Source organism: Nilaparvata lugens, chromosome 13 (assembly GCF_014356525.2).
Source record: "Nilaparvata lugens isolate BPH chromosome 13, ASM1435652v1, whole genome shotgun sequence".
Taxonomy (NCBI): Eukaryota; Metazoa; Arthropoda; class Insecta; order Hemiptera; family Delphacidae; genus Nilaparvata; species Nilaparvata lugens.
Genome location: NC_052516.1, coordinates 17454256 through 17474813, shown reverse-complemented (window position 1 = coordinate 17474813; position 20558 = coordinate 17454256). Strand labels below are relative to the sequence as shown.

Genomic DNA, 20558 nt, shown 5'->3' with positions numbered 1-20558 from the left:
AATACTATTTCGGATCAATAATATTGATTAAATAAGTTTATTGAAAGTTTTAATATTGCATCTTTTGGCGAGGCTAAGAATTTATACTGCGATGTTTATGGAATGATGGTTAGTATTCATTTATTGTCCCACTTGTCCCACAATTTCAGAATAATTCTTGATATCCTTTCTGGTCTCCTGTTTTTGGAAGATAATTCCAATTCACTTGAAAATACAAAAATGGTCATAACTCTGAATGAATTCTCATTCTTTGAATGATTTTTCACACTGAACGATGAGTCGCGAGTCTTCCAAAGCCATTGGAACAAGAATACGTTGAAACAATTCCAAAAATTAATATGCATGCTCGTCATCCTTCCATTATCGTGACTATACTGAAGTCCACGTTTTAATGGCACTGTTTGATTGGCAATGGTATTGCTATCCTTGTCTATCATTCACGAAAGCGGATAGCGCTATTAACAGAATATTTTATCTTAATTATGGAAATTCATTATGAAATTATTGAAAAATATAATATATTGTTTGATAAAATATAATTGATAATTTTAAACGAGAATGAACCGTTAATATTACATCAATAGACCTGTATTAGCGACCGTCTATAGAAGCATTGACAAGACATAGGATCGGCAACGTTTTTCTCCTATCTTTCTTTACTGTAATTATAACGTGGACCTCACTATAGGTGTTGCCAAGTGCACTGTTGAAAATATATATTATATTTAATATATTTTATATTATATTTTGTATATGGCACACTGTTGCCATATACATGCTGACAATAAGAACCTTTTAGAAGAAGTGGATGCATGACGGTCATAAAGAAATCAAATTCCATCATTAATTGATGGGACAAAAAATTATGGAAGATTGAATAATTATTATTCTTGAAAATTATTTTTAATAAACTTTTTTCAGGAAACAATAATTATGAATATCGACAACATGGTTACAACTATGGAGGAGGAAATGAAAATAATGGAGCCTATTCTCTTAGCGAAAACACAAAATTGGGACTTTTGGGTGGAGCTCTTCCAAAACTTAGTAAGTAGCGAGAGGAGGAGGAGGGGGAAAAGAAGGTGAACAAGGAGGTCAAACAGGGTTATCATTCTATTATTTTTAATTATTTAAAAGACTGTTGAGATAATTATCAGTTAATTCATTGACAACTATGAGATGTAAAAGTATGCAACAAATTTCTTGATGTTAAGCAATTTTCACTTTGGAATATTGTCAAAATAATTTCCATTATTTGAATTTCATATTATAATATCCGTCTAGCCAGGGGTCTCCGCCTCCTGGAACCCCGACTGGATTGTCCAAAAATGAGATCAGCAGGCTCACTTCGATCACCTGCATTTTTCATTTAAGCATGCTTCATTCCATCAGAAAGTCAAAGTACTGATTAAACGCAGAACAGCTGAGGAAAAACGTTGGAAAAAAGCAGATTTTGGGCGTATCTTTGATGAAATATTAAAGTCACCTCATCACAAAATTTTCAGACCCTACCTAAACCTCTGTACCAAATTTGAACATTTTCTGTCTATTACTTGATGAAAGAACTGAGAAAACGCAAAAATACCGCTAATTTTGGGCGTATCTTTGGCGTTATTTCAAATTCCTTCTAGCACAACATTATTACACCCTAGCTGAGCTTCTGTACTAAATTTGAACATTTTCTGTTCATTTGTTCTCGATAAAGCTGAGAAAACGCTAAAAAAACGATGGAAAAACGCTAATTTTGGGCGTATCTTTGGCGTTATTTCAAATTCCTTCTAGCACAACATTATTACACCCTAGCTGAGCTTCTGTAGTAAATTTGAACATTTTCTGTTCATTTGTTCTCGATAAAGCTGAGAAAACGCAAAAAAAAACCGCTGAAAACTCAGATTTTGGGCGTATCATTGGAAATTTTTCCAAATCCGTTCTCAGTGCGCTTCTTAAGGGCCAACTGAACAAACCTACCAAATTTAAACGTTTTTGGTCCGGTAGATTTTTAGTTCTGCGTGTGAGTGAGTCAGTCAGTCAGTGAGTGAGTGCCATTTCTCATTCATATATAGACTCAATACAATTCCTTTTTTTTATTGATAATGTTTCATTACTCGTCCTTGATTTTACTAATTCCATTATTATAAATGTGATAATTACATTTTGAAGGTATTACAGTAATTATTATTTGATCATTTATTAATTGATTGGTTGGTCATTTACACTACCTCAACTCGTAAAAATTACAGAAAATGGCTCAAATACATTGTCATTATCCGGTAATGATGTCGAATGCTTTGTTACTGCTATTATAACTTTATACCTTTCACCCACTGAAAACAATTTTATATAAAATAGTTTTATCTAATTTCACCCAAGCAATGAATGCTCAAAAAAGGGTTTGGAAGGAGAAGTTTGGAAGACAAGTTTCGACCCAGTAGTTCTGTTGAGGGCAGTGAGGAGTTGAGAGGTAAACATATCAAAAGTCTCCACCCCTACCCACTGTAATAAGGGGGTGGGTGTGGACCTATATTTCTATTTTGATAAGTGTTTATCGTTATGACTTGGATTTCACTCTCAATAATTTTTATAATTTTCAATTTTTCAGGCTGCAAAATGAGTGAAGACTGCAATGATGATAGAGTGTGCATGAACTTGTATTGTGAGGACCCATGCGAAGGCCATGATTGCGGCTTTCTTAGATGCAAAGTTGAAAATCATGAGTTAGATTGTGTTGACAGTTTCGATTAAACTATCTACAATAATTAATGAAAAGATAATGTTCATGATTTATTATTGAGGTCAAACATTTTTGTTTTCCTACATTAGTTTGTTTCCTAGTAGAAAGAATAATATGGAAATCTATATTAGTTTTGTTGTGTGAAAAACTGTTTCTGTTCATTTTTGTGGAGATTTTCCAAAAGCTTTGTAATCATACACTGTATGAAGCAATAAATAAATTCTTCTCTTTCATGTGATTGAAAAGTGTGACTGGCTATCGGCTATGATAATGTTCATAAGAAGAACTTGAGCTATTACAGTGACTGTAAATTGTAACCGCCCCCAGATGAGGGTTGAGATTGATTGATTGATTGAGTACTTTATGTAGATTACAATATATACTCGCCTATACACTTATATAAAATAGCTTACAATACAGCAAAATTATAGATGAATTTACATAATATAGACTGAGAAAATAATTATTGAACTGTACATGATACGAAAAAAGCAATTCGTAATAACTAAAGATAAGATTGTTATGCATCTACATAAATTGGCGGAGCTTTGGACATATCAATGTCCATTCTTCGGAAAGAATATTCAAGATATCCTTCCCACTAACTCTCTACCAAAACGTTAATTTCATCAATTCAACTGAAGATTTATTTATAAATGAAAATATTTTAAAAGTTTCAATTAATATGAATATTCAAGAGAAAGAAAAAGAGAAAATTAATAAAATAAAATAATTATATGAGAAGATAAGATCAAATCATTGATTAAGATTCAAGATTCAAGATTCAAGATTCAAGATTCAAGATTCAAGATTCAAGATTCAAGATTCAAGATTCAAGATAAGAGATAAGATGGGACGGTCGATAAATAACTTGTGTATAGGTGAAGACGTAGAGCTGGCATGCCAAACTGTTACTGAAATAATTCGAGAAGTAGGTCTATCTCTCGGTAACGGTCAAGGTCGAACAAAGTTCAAAAGAAAGCAAGAATGGTTCGACAATGATTGTTGGAGAGCCCGAAACAAAGTGTTATCTCTTTTGAGATTGTATAGGCGTATCAATAATGATCGTGCGAGAGAAATGTATATATGTGAGAAAAATAAATTCAAAAAATTGTGTGAAGAAAAGCGTCAAAGTTATCAGAAAGCTCTTTTGAACACTATCTCGTCAGCCTCAAACCCCAAAGTCTTTTGGCAGGCTATGAATAAATTAAAAAGAAGACCTAGAATATTGAATAACTCTATAAGTCCTAAGGATTGGGTGAATTATTTCAGAGACCTTCTTAACACTGAATTATTTGCGCTACCACGCTCATACGCAGAACATTACATTGTAAATAATCGCTTAGACTCAGATTTTATTATGGAAGAGGTGAAAAATGTATTGAGATCAGTTAAAGATAATAAAGCTCCAGGAGAAGATCAAATACCGTTCGAGTATTATAAGAATGCTCCAGACGTCATGCTAGATAAATTACTAGAGTTATTCAATATGATTTTCACATTGGGCAGAGTACCAAGTAGTTTCAAGTTCGCCATAATTTTTCCGTTGTTCAAGAAAGGTGCTAGCGATGAAGTGAGCAACTACAGAGGAATTAGTCTTCTTACAACTTTTTTTAAGATTTTCGCGGGTTTGATATTGAATAGACTCAATTAGTGGGTCGAAGAAAACAAGATTCTAAATGAGTTTCAGACGGGATTCCGTAAAGGCTACTCAACAATGGATAATATATTTTCATTGACATCTATCGCGAGTCTAAGATTAGCTAAAAAAAGAGGTAAATTGTATTGTTTCTTCGTCGATTACTCAGCGGCTTTCGATTCTATTGATAGGAAAGCATTATTTTACAAACTAAGTTGTTTAGGATTATCAACTAAAATGTTAAATATTATTAAAGCATTAAATGATAATAACTCGAGTACTTCAGCTGGCGTCTGGTGCTCTGAGAGGCTGACTCAAAGTTTTGAGACTAGGTCAGGCTTAAGACAGGGTTGTTTATTGAGTCCGTTGCTTTTTTCACTTTTTATGAATGACTTGCATGATGAGCTGGGGGGAGGGTTGTTAATCGCAGGTATGAAGATTCGAGTGTTGCTATAAGCGGATGATATTGCCATATTATCGGATTCTCCAACTGGCCTCCAATATATGATAAATAATCTGGAACGATATTGCGAAATGTGGAACTTGAAGGTCAATCTGAATAAATCAAAAATAATGGTTTTCAAAAACGGAGGAAAATTGAGCAGGTACGAAAAATGGTTCTACAAGGGAGAGAGAATCGAATGCGTGAAGGAATATAAATATTTGGGAGTAGTTCTGACACCCACCCTTAGTTTTGAAAAGCATCTGAGTGATAAACTGTCTAAAGCAAAATTAGGTTTGAATCTGGCTTGGGGAGGAATGCTGAATGGTAATGGGGTCGACTTTTCTTCTAAATGTAAATTATTTAAGGCATGCGCTAGGACAGTCTTATGTTATGGGGCTCAAGTATGGGGTTGTAAACAGTACGAAAATATTGAAAAACTGCAGCGCTTCTTCATCAAAAAAGTGTTTGCTCTACCCATAAATACGCCCAATTATTATATGCTCTTCATCGAAACAGGACTAACTCCTCTCTCTGAATACTGCCTCAGGTTGCATTTTAATTACATTTCACAAATCATGAAAATGGAAGATGAAAGACTACCAAAAATTTTAGCTCAGCAAGTAGTAAGAGATAAGTGCTTTTGGTTCAGGGAGTGGAAGGTCGTTTGTGATAGGGTAAACTTGAATATTAATCTTTCTTTGGAGAACGTGATAAGTTGGAGGGAGTCTTTCCAGAGCATACTGTCTGTTCTGCAAATGTTTCACAGAAATAAATTTATAGGTGAAGCACGAGCGGGACGGTTTCATGCGTTGTACAGGACTCTCGATTTTGAGCTAAGTGACAAGAAATACATTGGAAAGGACACCCAAATGTGGGTTATGAGGTGGATTTTCAAGGCAAGGGGTGAGCTAAATCCATTTGAACTATAAACCTTGGGTAGCTAATGGGAACTATATTTGCTCGATGTGCAATCTGAAGGAGGCTGAGGATGCATTCCATTTCATTGCTCGATGCCCTTGTTTGAAGGAATGGAGGAAGAAATGGTTTGGTGTTGTTGAACAATCAAGGGGAGAGTTTACTATGTACATGAACAGCAAAGATTGGAAGAAACTAGCCTCTTACTGTAGAGAAGCCTGGAATTACAGACATGTTCTCACCCAGGAATTTAATTGGTAGAGCTATCATTGGCTACTTTGTCGAGGCACTCACTACTTGATTTTTGGTATCACTTGTAATTGTTATTTTCTGCTCTCTTCAACATTCTGTTTATTTTAGTTCAAGCCTTGTTTTTTATTTTGAGTTGGTTTCAATTTGAGGATTCAACCTTTCTCATTGTATATTCACTCACGTTACTGACTAGATCATTACACTATACATTATATTGCTTACTGTGTGACTACTTGATTCATCATTATTTCGCATAATTTCTGTATTTTACTATACACTTGGATCATATTCATGTATTTTCCACAATCGCATGTTTTCCGACTTTCCGGCTGGCGATCGTGTGATCAAGCCGTAAATGTGTGTTTACTTATTGTATATTTATAGTTTAATGGAGAATAAAAGCATTTTTCTATTCTATTCTATTCTATTCTTGATTAATAAACTGGAGTAGGCTGAAAGTAGATCAGGGTAATCAACTTTTAGAAATATACAGCAGTAAGCAGTGAATAATTGAAATAACATGAGTTTATATAATATTTATATGTACAATTTATTCTATAACAGGTTTTTAGGTTTGTATTGGTGGGATGGTTGTCATGTGATCGTTCTAGGGCTGGACAGTTTCAGTCATTTGTTCCAAAAACAAGAGAGAGAGATCTCTAGAATATTAAAGTGCGAGACATGGGACTTTATTAATAAAAAAATTTTTGCATTCTAATCACTTCTAAATTTCATTAAATGAATCAATCCAATTTAAATTTGAAAAACAAATAATCTGTATCATTTCATTGCATCATTCTAAACTGTCTATAAGATTTTGCTAACTGTTTGTCTGGAATTCTAACTGTTTACGATGGTAGCGTGAACTTCATACATTTCTCTACTTCAAATAAATAATTGAGGACTCGGTCATTCGAGGGTTTTAAGCATGAGCTAGATAATATAATGGTACTAACAATCATACCGTACTCTGTGACTGCCCTTAAGGGTATGGGAATCACTCTCAATCGTCCGAAACGCTTTTAAATTAATAGTCAGTATGTCGACTATTATGAGAGGATAGAAAAGATTTTTCACAGACAGAGTCTGTAGAATAATATCGGGAAGACAACAGTCTGTCGTTGTCAGGGTAGGAAAGGAGTCTTCCCGGATGCAAAATAGCAAAATCTTAATGTGAGAAAATTCTGCTGAAAAGTAATTTTCCCACGATAGAAATTTACACACAAAATTCAGCTACAAGATCACTGAAGTCTCATCGTAAAGTCCTGATTCTACACTTTTTTTAATTAACCCAATAAATAGATTTATTTCAATATCATACCCATTACAAAATAAATGTTTCTATAGTCTCTGTACGAGCTATGAGCATATACTGCACTCTGTTGGATAATCATAGAAATTCAAGTCGTCAACAATAGGCCACAATAATTGAACACGTGAATTATTTATTTATTTATTTATCACATTGTGTACACATACTTAACATGAGGAAAGGCACTACAGGCTCATGCCCAAAACTGTCCCATTTCCAATTTATACTATGTACTGTCCAAATAAGAGCAAAGTACATAAAATCCCATTCATAATTTATAAATTCATTAGCAACCATGGATTTTTCATATATTCAGTGATTGAAGAATCAACTTCAGTATCTTAAATTGAAGTAAGCACATCTTAAAAAACATTTCTATAACTTAAAATTGAGGTTATTTAATCCATTTGACAGTTGTATTCCATATTATTTTGACCCCAAACTCAGATTATCTACGTATAATAATCTGATCTCTTCCTCCTCTATACTCCATGAAAATCTTCTTCAGACTCAGAGGAATTCGCGGCGCAGAGAAATGGAGAGAGATCAGCCAATTGCAGTGAAAGTTTGTGTCATAGGTGGAAGCGTAGTTGTCAATTTGTCCAATAGAGTCAGTCGAGTCTGTGATTGCAGAGAGGAAACTTCTTAAGCTTAAAATGAGCGCTTGAATACTCACTGGAAATTAGAGAACGCTGGCCGGTACACAACGGTAACATAGCCACCGTTGTATCCCTGCCGCTGTATGCCTTATCTGTTGCGCATGTCCATCCCAAGTCCGAAGTTTATTTGAACGGAGTATAGTGGGTATAGAATGTAACATACTATACTCATGTAATGTAAAGTAATATGTAACATACCATACTAATGAAATGTTTCATTCTATAGTCACTGGTAGCGACTAGTGAAGGACTCGGGGAAACGTAGCTGTATGCATGTGTTTCTTATGAAAATATCTTTCCATATATTCAAATACTAGCCGTCAGGCTCGCTTCGCTCGCCATATCGGGGCTCCGCCCCCTGGACCCCCGACTGGATCGTCCAAGAGGGAGATCAGCAGGCTCGCTTCGCTCGCCTGCATTTTTCATTTGAGGATTTTTATCATACATGCTAGGACGATCCAGTCGGGGGTCCAGACTAAACGTCTGGCTAAACGGATATGGCGATCGAAGCAAGCCTGACGGCTAGTAATATAATATTGAATTAATGCATTTTAATCTTCAACTTGGTGCCAACCTAACAAAGTCAACTCAACTTAATGCCAACCTGACAAAATTATTAATTTAGTTACCAGTTAACAACTGTTTCGAAGAGGTACTCTCTCTAGATTATAGTTCTATATTAACATATGGTATGGACATTTTTCAATTGTAATTAAGAGAATAAGATTAATATACATGCTAAAAGACGAACTTCAAACCCTTAAAAACCACACTTGGAGCTAAAATATTGCCAAAAGATTTCTTAGTGCGCCTCTAAAGGGCCAACTGAACATACCTACCAAATTTGAACGTTTTTGGTCCGGTAGATTTTTAGTTCTGCGAATGAGTGAGTCAGTCAGTCAGTCAGTGAGTGAGTGCCATTTCGCTTTTATATAAATTATAGATGAAAAATCAGATTGGCTTGCTTCGCATCAGCTGAGGAAAATCTCTCAGCAAGTGTTAGTGCGTGGAACCAGCGGTACTACCGCCTTCTAAGCGACCTCTGACCTGAATATAGCTGTTGATAAGACAGTGAGAGATTTTTGAAATATCGCGACGGTAGTGGAATCGATCTGACAAGGCCTTGGAGCATGGATTAAAGGTTGAGAAACAAACATAATATTATGCTTTGATGGATGGATTCCCGCTATCACTGCTATCATATTATTATTCGTAGATTTCTGATTTTGTATGAACAACCAGGCTGATTAAATAAACAGGGCAGAGCTTTGCTCTGATATTGGAAATTGTAGAAAGATGAACAAAGGTAATGATAATGGTTTCTTGATCCATTCCGAGCTGCGATGTAATTTAGCTATGTATTTCACACGACATGCAGTCAAATATTATAATTATTAATTATATTATATATTTATTATATCAAAAATAAATATTATATTATTAATATCTGACTGCATGTCGTGTTAGATACATAGAAATAGTGTTAACAGAATAATGTAGGTAGATTAATGTACAATATCGGGGACCGAGCTTCGATCTGGAGTACAAAAGCATAGAAAATTTATTACGAAAGAAGAAATTATAATAATCCTTTACTTAATATTATTATCAAACGAAAATCCCAATTTCCATCTGCAGACAAGCACTTGCTTGTTATTAATGATAACATTCATAGCTCATACAAAAATATTCTATCTAATCACAGTATATCGGGTTTCATTCCCAGAGGAATGCAAAATTTCCCACACAAAGGCCCGGTTGCACAAAATCCGGTTAAATTTTAATTCTGATTAATCTCGCGTGGACCAAATCAGAGAAGACCATTTCAAAAAGATGGATCTACTGGAATTAATCAGGATTGAAAATAACCCGGCTTTTTTGCAACCGGCACTAAGTACCTGATTGAATGATTACAAAAGTTCAACAGCTGAGTCATAATTTTGACACAGTCCCACACACATGAACTCGCTTACTCACTTCCAACAGACGACGAAATAATTATTATCACTTTTTGTGTAGTTGAGAAGTTGATATTGTGGTAATTATTCATATTGAATGAAAAAGACTAAGAAATTGTCAAAAAACCACTGATTTATTGATAATTAGAAAGACCGGTTTCGGTTATTACACCATTGTCAATCTCTGATAAACAGATCTCAATAAATCAGTGGTTTTTTGATAATTTCTTAGTCTTTTTCATTCAATAATTATTATCAGCTGTTTTTCCAAGGATGAATAATAATTATCCTTTTAGTGTCCTTCAGCGAGTTTTCCCAGGGATGAGGCCTAGTGCAATCTAATTTTTATATTATAAACCTACTATGCTCTGAATTTCGTGAGAATCGTTAGAGCCGTTTTTGAGATCCAAGATACAAACATATGAACATATAAACAGGAATTGCTCGTTTAATAGTATAGGATATAAACAGAAATTGCTCGTTTAATAGTATAGGATACACCTCTGGTTCTCAAATGGAAAAACAAGACAGTCTCTCTCAGAGTGAGCAGTTGGAGAAGCTTTGGTGTGTATGGTATTGATTCTCATGACCTCCCTCCAGCATTAGGTACTAAATGTAAATGAGTTGGGAATCTTGTTCAATAATATTAATATACTAGCATATATGGTTGTTTCAATTTGAGAGTTGTTTAATCTATAAGAACAATGTAAATTTTTGATCCTGATCACCCATGAAAATGATAATTTTATCAAGTGTATTTTAGTTCAGGATAGTAACACATTGGCTGATGATTTGTAGCTTTACTTTTTTGTTGGGCTTCGCCAAACGGTGTCCGGCAATTCATTAGTTGGTAGCTGCTTACAATACGATTGAATACACCATTCATCGTCTGCACATTCATCATCGATACGACACGCTGAAAAAAATCAAAATTCCAAAAATTTGTTGTCCACAGTGGAATCCATCTCAAAATGGTGAACACTTATTAACATGAAAATATAAGTTAGATTAGGTTAGGTTGGGTTAGGTTACGTTGATCTAACCCAGGTTTGAGACTACAGAATGAAGTCTGATTTTGTGATTGAAACATAAAATTTATCACACTTTCTTATAAAATTGTGAAAAATATTCTTTTTCTGAATATCACTTCTCTCAGAATCATGAGACTTCCCAATATAGAGGCACCATTTGATGACTGGAGCATGAAGCATGAATAATATTATGACTCAATATGGCCACTCCATAAAAATTAACATTGGTGATCTAAACTCTTTTCATAGACCTTGTCCACAACAAGATGATGAATCGGATATTATTTATTATTTTAAATTATACATGTAGAATTGACCACATCTATTTCTATTTTTATAACCTACTTTAATATTAATCTATTTCTATTCAGAATAAAGTAGCAGTAGGAAGGAGAAGTGCAGTCTAAAAGTATGAGCCAACTGCAAAGTTAATAATGATTCATTGTAATAGTTGGATCTCATATTTAATCTCTCATTTTTGAAAAGTATTTTTTCACAGAAAAAAATGTTTGATATGTGAGATTCTATATAAATTCCGGAAAGGTTGGTGACATCGCATTGGAGATCAAGTATATGCACTGATATAAATCTATACAGTTCAATTTTAGAAAATCCATGAGAATTATTTGTTGGAATAGGCTTTTTATAACAAAGATGAAGTATTTTGATATGGTTATGGTACCTACTTTGTCTAGAAAATGATAGTCATAGATAATAATCATAATATAATAATTAATATCGGAGCTCCGAGCTACGATCGTTATTTATTTTTCCTACAGTTACCTTGAAAAGTGGCAATTCCTGCACTGATTACAGAACGCAAAGAATCACTTTTCCGCTCTAGTGCGGGAAAAATTTCCCTGCACTCCACATTTGCAACATGGCAACACAAAATAGTTGGTGGGTTATATGGAGGATTAGTGCACGAAAACAAAAATTATGTTGGTAACAATGACTGTGGTTAGGTTACGTTGATCTAACCCAGGTTTGAGACTACAGAATGAAGTCTGATTTTGTGATTGAAACATAAAATTTATCACACTTTCTTATAAAATTGTGAAAAATATTCTTTTTCTGAATATCACTTCTCTCAGAATCATGAGACTTCCCAATATAGAGGCACCATTTGATGACTGGAGCATGAAGCATGAATAATATTATGACTCAATATGGCCACTCCATAAAAATTAACATTGGTGATCTAAACTCTTTTCATAGACCTTGTCCACAACAAGATGATGAATCGGATATTATTTATTATATCAAATTATACATGTAGAATTGACCACATCTATTTCTATTTTATAACCTACTTTAATATTAATCTATTTCTATTCAGAATAAAGTAGCAGTAGGAAGGAGAAGTGCAGTCTAAAAGTATGAGCCAACTGCAAAGTTAATAATGATTCATTGTAATAGTTGGATCTCATATTTAATCTCTCATTTTTGAAAAGTATTTTTTCACAGAAAAAAACTTTTTTGTTTGATATGTGAGATTCTATATAAACTCCGGAAAGGTTGGTGACATCGCATTGGAGATCAAGTATATGCACTGATATAAATCTATACAGTTCAATTTTAGAAAATCCATGAGAATTATTTGTTGGAATAGGCTTTTTTATAACAAAGATGAAGTATTTTGATATGGTTATGGTACCTACTTTGTCTAGAAAATGATAGTCATAGATAATAATCATAATATAATAATTAATATCGGAGCTCCGAGCTACGATCGTTATTTATTTTTCCTACAGTTACCTTGAAAAGTGGCCATTCCTGCACTGATTACAGAACGCAAAGAATCACTTTTCCGCTCTAGTGCGGGAAAAATTTTTCCTGCACTCCACATTTGCAACATGGCAACACAAAATAGTTGGTGGGTTATATGGAGGATTAGTGCACGAAAACAAAAATTATGTTGGTAACAATGACTGTGGTTAGATTTATATAAGAATCATTTCAATGGCTACCCTACATTTATGATAAGATCCCAATCTAGAAATCCAAAACAAGAATTCTGTTTATCTAAATCATAATTAAATAATAACTTATCATCATTTAATAATAAATAATGTTTATTTTCTATTGACAGTGATAATTATTTCAACTATAAGCAATGAGAAATGTAGCAAACACACATTATGAAATTCGAATTTTCAGGTTAAATAATTACCGTTCGAAATCCATGTCAATAAAATTAATAAAATAACATTAGAATAGACTACAATAGATATTTTCTGTTGTCTATGTTATTTAATGAATATTTTTTAGTTTACTTTATTATTTTTCGGTAATTTAGTATAAGTTAACCATGTCTAAATATCTGAATACTGTTTTTAGTTGGATGAAACGAAGTTAGGTACGATTCTTCCCGCTAGGTCGCGCGCTTGTCGGTTCAGCCATTCAGCCATGCTGTTGGCGTGTATTTTGAATGCAATTTTTTGTTTTATCTGTATTTTTTCTGATTCTTGAATGAATAAAGATGAGAACTTTGGCTGTGAATTTTCAACTTCAATTGGATTATTAATTTTTAAATTAATTTAGGTTGTTATTAATAACAGCATCACACACACACAAACATTTGATGGATTTCAGCCATCATTTTATCCATAATTACCCACTTTTCATATTCAATGGTAACTGTAGGAAAAATTAAATGTGAAATAGGTGCACAAAGTTCCTCTGCTGCACTCAAGAAACCAAGTAAACTTTTCTTTTGGTGCAGCAAACTGTCACTTTGCGCACTAGTTGCACAAATAACTATATTGATAAACAGAACTCAATTCTTCAAAATAATTGGGGAAGGACTAACAGGCACAGCCCAAAACTGTGTCTTCCCCGAATTTTTATTTATACACTAGACTATAAATAGGCCTATTCCAAAAAGTAGGTTATGTACCATACACTTGAATTCAGGTCAAATTTTCAGTCCAAATATTTGAAAACATAAAAGTTCTAATTTAGATTGTTTACAAACCAAATTGAATAACAAAATAACACTCACTAATCACTCAAAACTGTGAAATAATGATTGACTTTGAATGTTATGATATTCTCTAATTTAGAATGATTATCATGTCATGTCAACAAATCAGATTATTTTGATCAAGTCGATTAGAATTTCTAGATAATATTTCTCGCTGATTGATTACACAGCTGGAAATAATTCTGTTTCTCTCCCACACACGCATCTTCTGTTTCGACAGACGACGAAATTATCATATGTTTCTCCAAGGATGAATAATTGTTATCCTTTTCATGTCCTTCAGCGAGTTTTCCCAGGGATGAGACCTAGTGCAATCGAATTTTTTTATCATGAACCTACTACGTTCCAAATTTTGTGAAAATCGTTAAAGCCGTTTTTGAGATCCGTTGAGCATAAATAACCAGATATAAAAATATGAACTATAAACAGAAATTGCTCGCTTAATGTGATAGGATTATTATATTAATAATCATAGAAAATAACTGGTACCCTTGAAATTTTTGTCTAGTTTCGACTTGTATATCATTCTCAATTTCTTATTCTCATTTCATGATTTGAAAAGAGAACAGTTGAGAATGACAAGGATGTCGATAAGAGTTTTATTAATTTTGAAATATCTCTTAAATTATGTCATTAAATTTGAAAAATATCACTCTGACAAAATACTTTTTTAAATAGAAAATCAATTTCCAACTCACTTTTGTCAAGATTTTTCAGATCATCTTCAGGAGATGGAAGAGCATTTGTCGCAAACAATTGATAGGTCATCAGCCATATAAATATGAATAATTGCAGAAATGATGATGATGATGATAGGAATATCTGCAAGTACAAGGAAATTTTTCAAACTTAATTGAGACTCTCACCATCAAAGACTTATTATCAGTTGTGTTAGAATTTATATAATAGGAAAGGTTCAATGTTTCATTAGTTTAATCTCTTCTAATTCCTTCTCTTGCCAAGAAAAATACATTAAAAGCATTCAGCCTACATCAAGGGTGAATCTAGAGTTGAATATCGGAATTTACTTGAACTTCTCTCATCCATCAAAAATGACATCATTATTAATTTTTCGAAATGTAGAGTTTATCAATTGAAGTGACAAAAAAATGATTAGAAACAACAAATTGAAGAAAGAAATGGTCACTCCATGATCAATATTCTACTGCTCGTTATTGACCAATTGATATCGTCAATTCATTCTTCTTAAAAATTTTGAATCAATGATGTAATGTAAACTCACCATTATTTATCAATTTTCGGATAAACCTTCCTGAGAGGAGCACTGGGAAAACTTTCACTTATAGTGTTAGTTCTTGCAATTATATACCAAAATAAACCTTCCCATTCCAATTTCCCTCCATAGAAAATTATCAAATAAGTGTGGAGGAGAAATGCTTAAAAAGAAGATTTTAATTTTATTTTTCACATTTCACAAAGTTAATTCATTTATGATAACAGTGAAAATACACTTCGAAAAGCCTTTACATCCCAATTTAAGTCTAAACAAATTTTCAATCGAGTGAATCGAATGTGGGGAATTTTGATTTGATAGAGAATCCTTATTTCCCCTGTCAATTCTTGCAAAACACAAGTGGGGGGATAATTTTAAAGGAATCATATTTCAATACGCAATTGATTCAAGTTTTGAATTACTTCTTCATGAAGTTCAATCATTATAGTTATTCGACCCTAGATAACGACCTTTTATATTTGAAGATCCAATCTAATTATCTGCTTTAATTCGTAATTGAAAAATTTAATATTTTATTGCTATTTTTCAAATGTTCATTTTCTAGTACAAATTAAATTGGAAAATGAATCAAATAATATTCGTACACTTGAATGAAAATTTCTTCAGACTCAAATTGGAACAAAAAGGCTTGTAGATGTATTTTTAAAGTTATCAAAAATGAAATAACCATGAGGAATGTAGGGAGAAAATTGAAATCTTCTCTTCAATTGAAATCTTCTGTTCAATTTAATTTCCTCCACACTTGATTGAAATCTTGTTTAGAGAGAAATTGGGATGAGAAGGCTTATTGGTATATTTTTACAAGAGCTGTCACCATAAGTGAAAACTGCTGCTCGCTCCAGGAAGGTTTATCCAGAAATATTGATCAATAATGGTGAGTATACATTTTATCATATATTTATAAATTTAATGAAGTATAATTGGCAATATCATCCATCATGAGTTAACGATATCAACGGATAAATGACTAGCAGTTAAGTATTAATCATGAAGTTACGGTACCACTCTCTCATGAAGTTGTCGCTCTCACATGAAGATGCTGCTTTCTCATGAAGTAACCACTAACTCATGAAGGTAGCACTTTCTCATGAAGCTGCTGCTCTCTCATAAAGTTACCACTTTCTCATGAAGTTGCCACTCTCTCATGAAGTTACCACTATCTCATGAAGTAACCACTAACTCATGAAGGTACCACTCTCTCATGAAGCAACTACTCTCTCATAAAGTTGCCGTTCTCTCATGAAGTTACCACTAACTCATGAAGGTACCACTATCTCATGAAGTAACCACTAACTCATGAAGGTACCACTATCTCATGAAGTAACCACTAACTCATGAAGGTACCACTCTCCATGAAGCTACAACCCTCCCATGAAGTTAACATTCTCTCATGAAGTTACCATTCTCTCATGAAGTTACCACTCTCTCATGAAGCTTCATCTCTTTCATAAAGTTACCACTCTCTCATGAAGTTACAACTTTGCCATGAAGTTGTTGCTCTCTCATGAAGTTATCACTCTCTCATGAAGTTACCAATCTCTCATGAAGCTACCACTCTCTCATGAAGTTACCACTCTCTCATGAAGCTACCACCCTCTCATGGAGTTACCACTCACTCTTGTAAAGTTAACTCTCTCTCATGAGGTTAACACTCTCTCATGAAGCTACCACTCTCTCATGAATCTACCACACTCCAATGAATTTACCTCTCTCTCATGGAGTTACCACTCTCTCAAAAAGTTACCACTCTCGAATGAAGTTACCACTCTCTCTTGTAAATTTACAACTGTCTCATGAAGTTACCACTCTCTCATAAAGTTACCACTCTCTCATGAAGCTACCACTCTCTCATAAAGTTACCACTCACTCTTGTAAATTTACAACTCTCTCTTGAAGTTACCACTCTCTCATGACGTTACCACTCTGTAATGAAGTTACTACTCTCTGGTGAAGTTACCACTCTTTCATGAAGTTACTACTCTCTGGTGAAGTTAACACTCTCTTATGAATTTACCACTCCGTCATGAAGCTACCACTCTCTCACGAATTCGCGTCTCTCTCATGAAATTGTCGCTCCCTCATGAAGTTGACGCTCTTCTAGTGACAATTAATTTTCCCGGGGAAGGCTCAGTTGTTTGGAAGTCGTGCGAGACCCCTGACGTCTGCCAATTTCAATCTGGTCAATAATGTAGTTCTTATTCTTGTGTTCTAAGAGTTTTGGAAATGATAACATAGTTCGCGGTTGACTGTCTGCTCCTATAACGAAAGTTGAAATAATAAACTTTTCATTATGAAGCCTATCTTCACGTGTAAACTGGAATTAACCTGTCTTAAGTAATCAAACTTGTCTTCAAGGGACCAAAATTCATGGGGTCACATTTTTGATATCGTAGAGGAGGTATCAAGTAGCTATCCAGGATTTTTCGGCAATGAGTTGAGTGTTCAAAGGGGTGGTAGATGAGGATGAGGGATGATGACCTCCAGGCAGTGGTGATTATACTCTGTACAAAATAACCTCTGACTTGGGAGAGACATTAGCAGCAGAGAAGGCATACAGAGGTAGGGATACAACGGCGGCCAAGTTGCCGTTCAGCACCGGCCATCATTCTCTAATTTCTCGTGAGCATTCAAGCGCTCATATCAAACTTAGGGAGTTTTCTGTCTGGAAGCCTTCAGTCGACTGAGTCTAATCGACAAATTGGCATCTGCGCTTCTACCTATGACTGTATCCATCACAGTAATTGGCTGATCTCCCCTCCATTTCTCTGCACCGCATTTTCCTCCTAGTCAAATGGTATTTTGTATGGAGTATAGATTGGAGATAGTTTTTCGGTCACTCACGGAAGGTCAGCATCCGATATATCATGCCATATTGGTTGGAGAATTCATCAGCCCTTGTTCGACAGCAAAGCTTATTTACAACAAGAATACACGAAAACAAGGAATCTTCAACAACCACAGTGCAACAGAAGATAGAACTTCCATTGGATATTTGGAATAGTTATTATACAGTAGCCTAATAATATTCCAGTGTGATAAAATTACTTGGATAAGAATCGATATTGTAAAATTTCCCATAATTGAAAGAATACAGTTTTATTTTTGTCACATCCTCATTTATTAGAGTTGTACACAGGACTACAGTTTCGTGTTGATATCAACACATATCCAGCTGTAGATGAAAACAAACTACAGTTACTGGAGATGTGTTGATTTCAACACGTGACTGCAGTACTGTGTACAAGTCTAATAAATGTGGATGTGACAAAAATAAAACTTTGTTTTCTCAATATTCCAGCAGTTGGTAACTGCCATTTATAATGAATCTTCCATCTTGGATATGAATTGATGATACAAATAAAAAATTCTGTGAAAAATGAATAGCATAAAATCTTTCAAATCATTTATAATTTTGGTGATATTCCTGATATACTTGATGGAAAAAATACTTGTACTTGCAGATATTTCTATCATCATTATCATATCAACAATTATTTATATTCATATGGCTGCTAACTCATCAGTTGTATTCTACAACTGCTAAAACTGATGGAGATGATGAAACTGAGGAAACTGGAGCTGGAAAAAGTGAGTCAGAACTTTATTTTTATTTGAATAATTATATCCAATTTTACATATTATACAATAATAATGATAAAATGGCCTTTATTTAATTTCACAATACTGTAATTGCAATACAAAAGAAATCAATTATAAAATTCATTGTCAGTTTTTTTCTCCATGGCAAAGTGCCGTCTGCAGGAGGATATTATAGATTATATTCCAATTTTCATATAATTTATTTATTCTACATCCTCAAATACACAAATCATATACATAATCAGGAAAGGAACAACAGACCTAGCCGAAAACTCTAATATCTGGGCATTGAGCTGTAAAATACCTCGCTTAAGGAAAGTATCGTAATATTTATTTCAAAAAATATTTCTCATGAATCTTATGAAATCAAACTTTTATTGTTTCATAAGAGGATACTAAATTTTCACTGTAATGTTTTTTAAGATTTATATCAATCGGTGACTAAAAAAAAGAGTTTTTATATAATGTGTGTGGAAAAATACTGTTTGCAGATAAAAGAATAGGATATCTTAAGTTTAAAATATTGAATAATCAATCATTCCTAACTCTCTAAGTTAGCCTAGACTATTTGACTGCAGTGTTGGACTGCAGTCTCCTTATGCTACTTTTGTCTGAATGAAAATAAATCCATGAAAATAAATAATGGATGAAAATAGATTAGGACAATTCTACATGTATAATCACCAAAATCCATTCTGTTAACCACCTTGTTATGGACAAGGTCTATGGAGAGAGGCTAGGACACTAATGTTAATATTATGGACTGACCATATTGAGTCACAATTCTCAAGCTTCCGCAGTCGAAAAGCTTCAGTGAGTTCAAAGCTTTATTAGTGTTTCCCATGATTCTGAGAAAGTGATATCCGGAAGAAGAATAAGCAATTTTTCATTATTTTATCAGTAAGTTCTGTTAAATCTCATCTTCCAACCTTGAAATTACACTTCACTCTGAATTATTCAATTATGAATTACATCAATAAGAAAAATTACAACATATAGAGGCTTACACATAATAGGACACGACGCATTCACGTCAAGTATTCTGGAAGGTACAGTTGGACAGAGCAGTCGTGGGAGGCCCCAGCTACAGTATTTAAGACAAATGACGAAGGATCTGGGTGCTATGAGCTATTTACAATGGAAGAGAGTAGCAATGGACAGATTTAGATGGAAGGCTGCCAACCAAACAAACGATTCAGCTGAAAGAAGAACAAGAGACTTACAGCTTTATGCCAGAACAAGCCTCAGTGAAAATCAATTATTTACAAAACAGATATTTCTATTTTTTAAATTGTAATTTGCTATGTGTTTGTGAAGAGGAATCAATGAAAATTCCATTTCATATTTTTATTTCAATAAGTGTTCATAATTAAGACATGGATTTCACTGTGAACAACTTTCTATTTTTAGAATTTTCAATTTTCCAGGCTGTGTTAACAGTAACGAATGCGCGGAACATGAATGGTGCATGAACTCGGTATGTGAGGACGCATGCGGCAAACTCGACTGCACATCAGGAACGTTTCAATTCGAGTGTAAAGTTCAAAACCATATGCCAATCTGTCTGCTAGGGATATACTAGGCTATTGAATGGATTCATTTTAGGTTTAAATATGAACTGATCTGCTTGTTAAGAGCAAAGTGGACTTCAGAGTGGGAAAAAAGTATTCACGTATTCATATCTCCTCTGAAGTTTCATGAATTTGTCGATAAAAGATCATTAAAATGAATGAATGTGATAATTGACACATCAGAAAATAAACCAGGTTGCAATA

At 33.8% G+C, this 20558-nt stretch overlaps 1 protein-coding gene across 1 annotated transcript; it reads left to right on the top strand.

The window, feature by feature from the left end:
• On the top strand, positions 1-20558 carry LOC111047878. Its single transcript, XM_039439958.1, has 4 exons — positions 1-108; positions 922-1047; positions 18645-18771; positions 20211-20558. Exons 1-4 carry the CDS (start codon positions 103-105, stop codon positions 20363-20365), a joined length of 414 nt encoding a protein of 137 aa, XP_039295892.1. The 5' UTR covers positions 1-102; the 3' UTR covers positions 20366-20558.

Bases quoted from the DNA above. Each gene is read 5' to 3' on its own strand.
- LOC111047878 (XM_039439958.1), top strand. The intron at 1,048-18,644 runs GTAAGTAGCGAG...TTGTACTTGCAG, and splicing joins TGGAGCTCTTCCAAAACTTA to ATATTTCTATCATCATTATC. The intron at 18,772-20,210 runs GTGAGTCAGAAC...TCAATTTTCCAG, and splicing joins GGAAACTGGAGCTGGAAAAA to GCTGTGTTAACAGTAACGAA.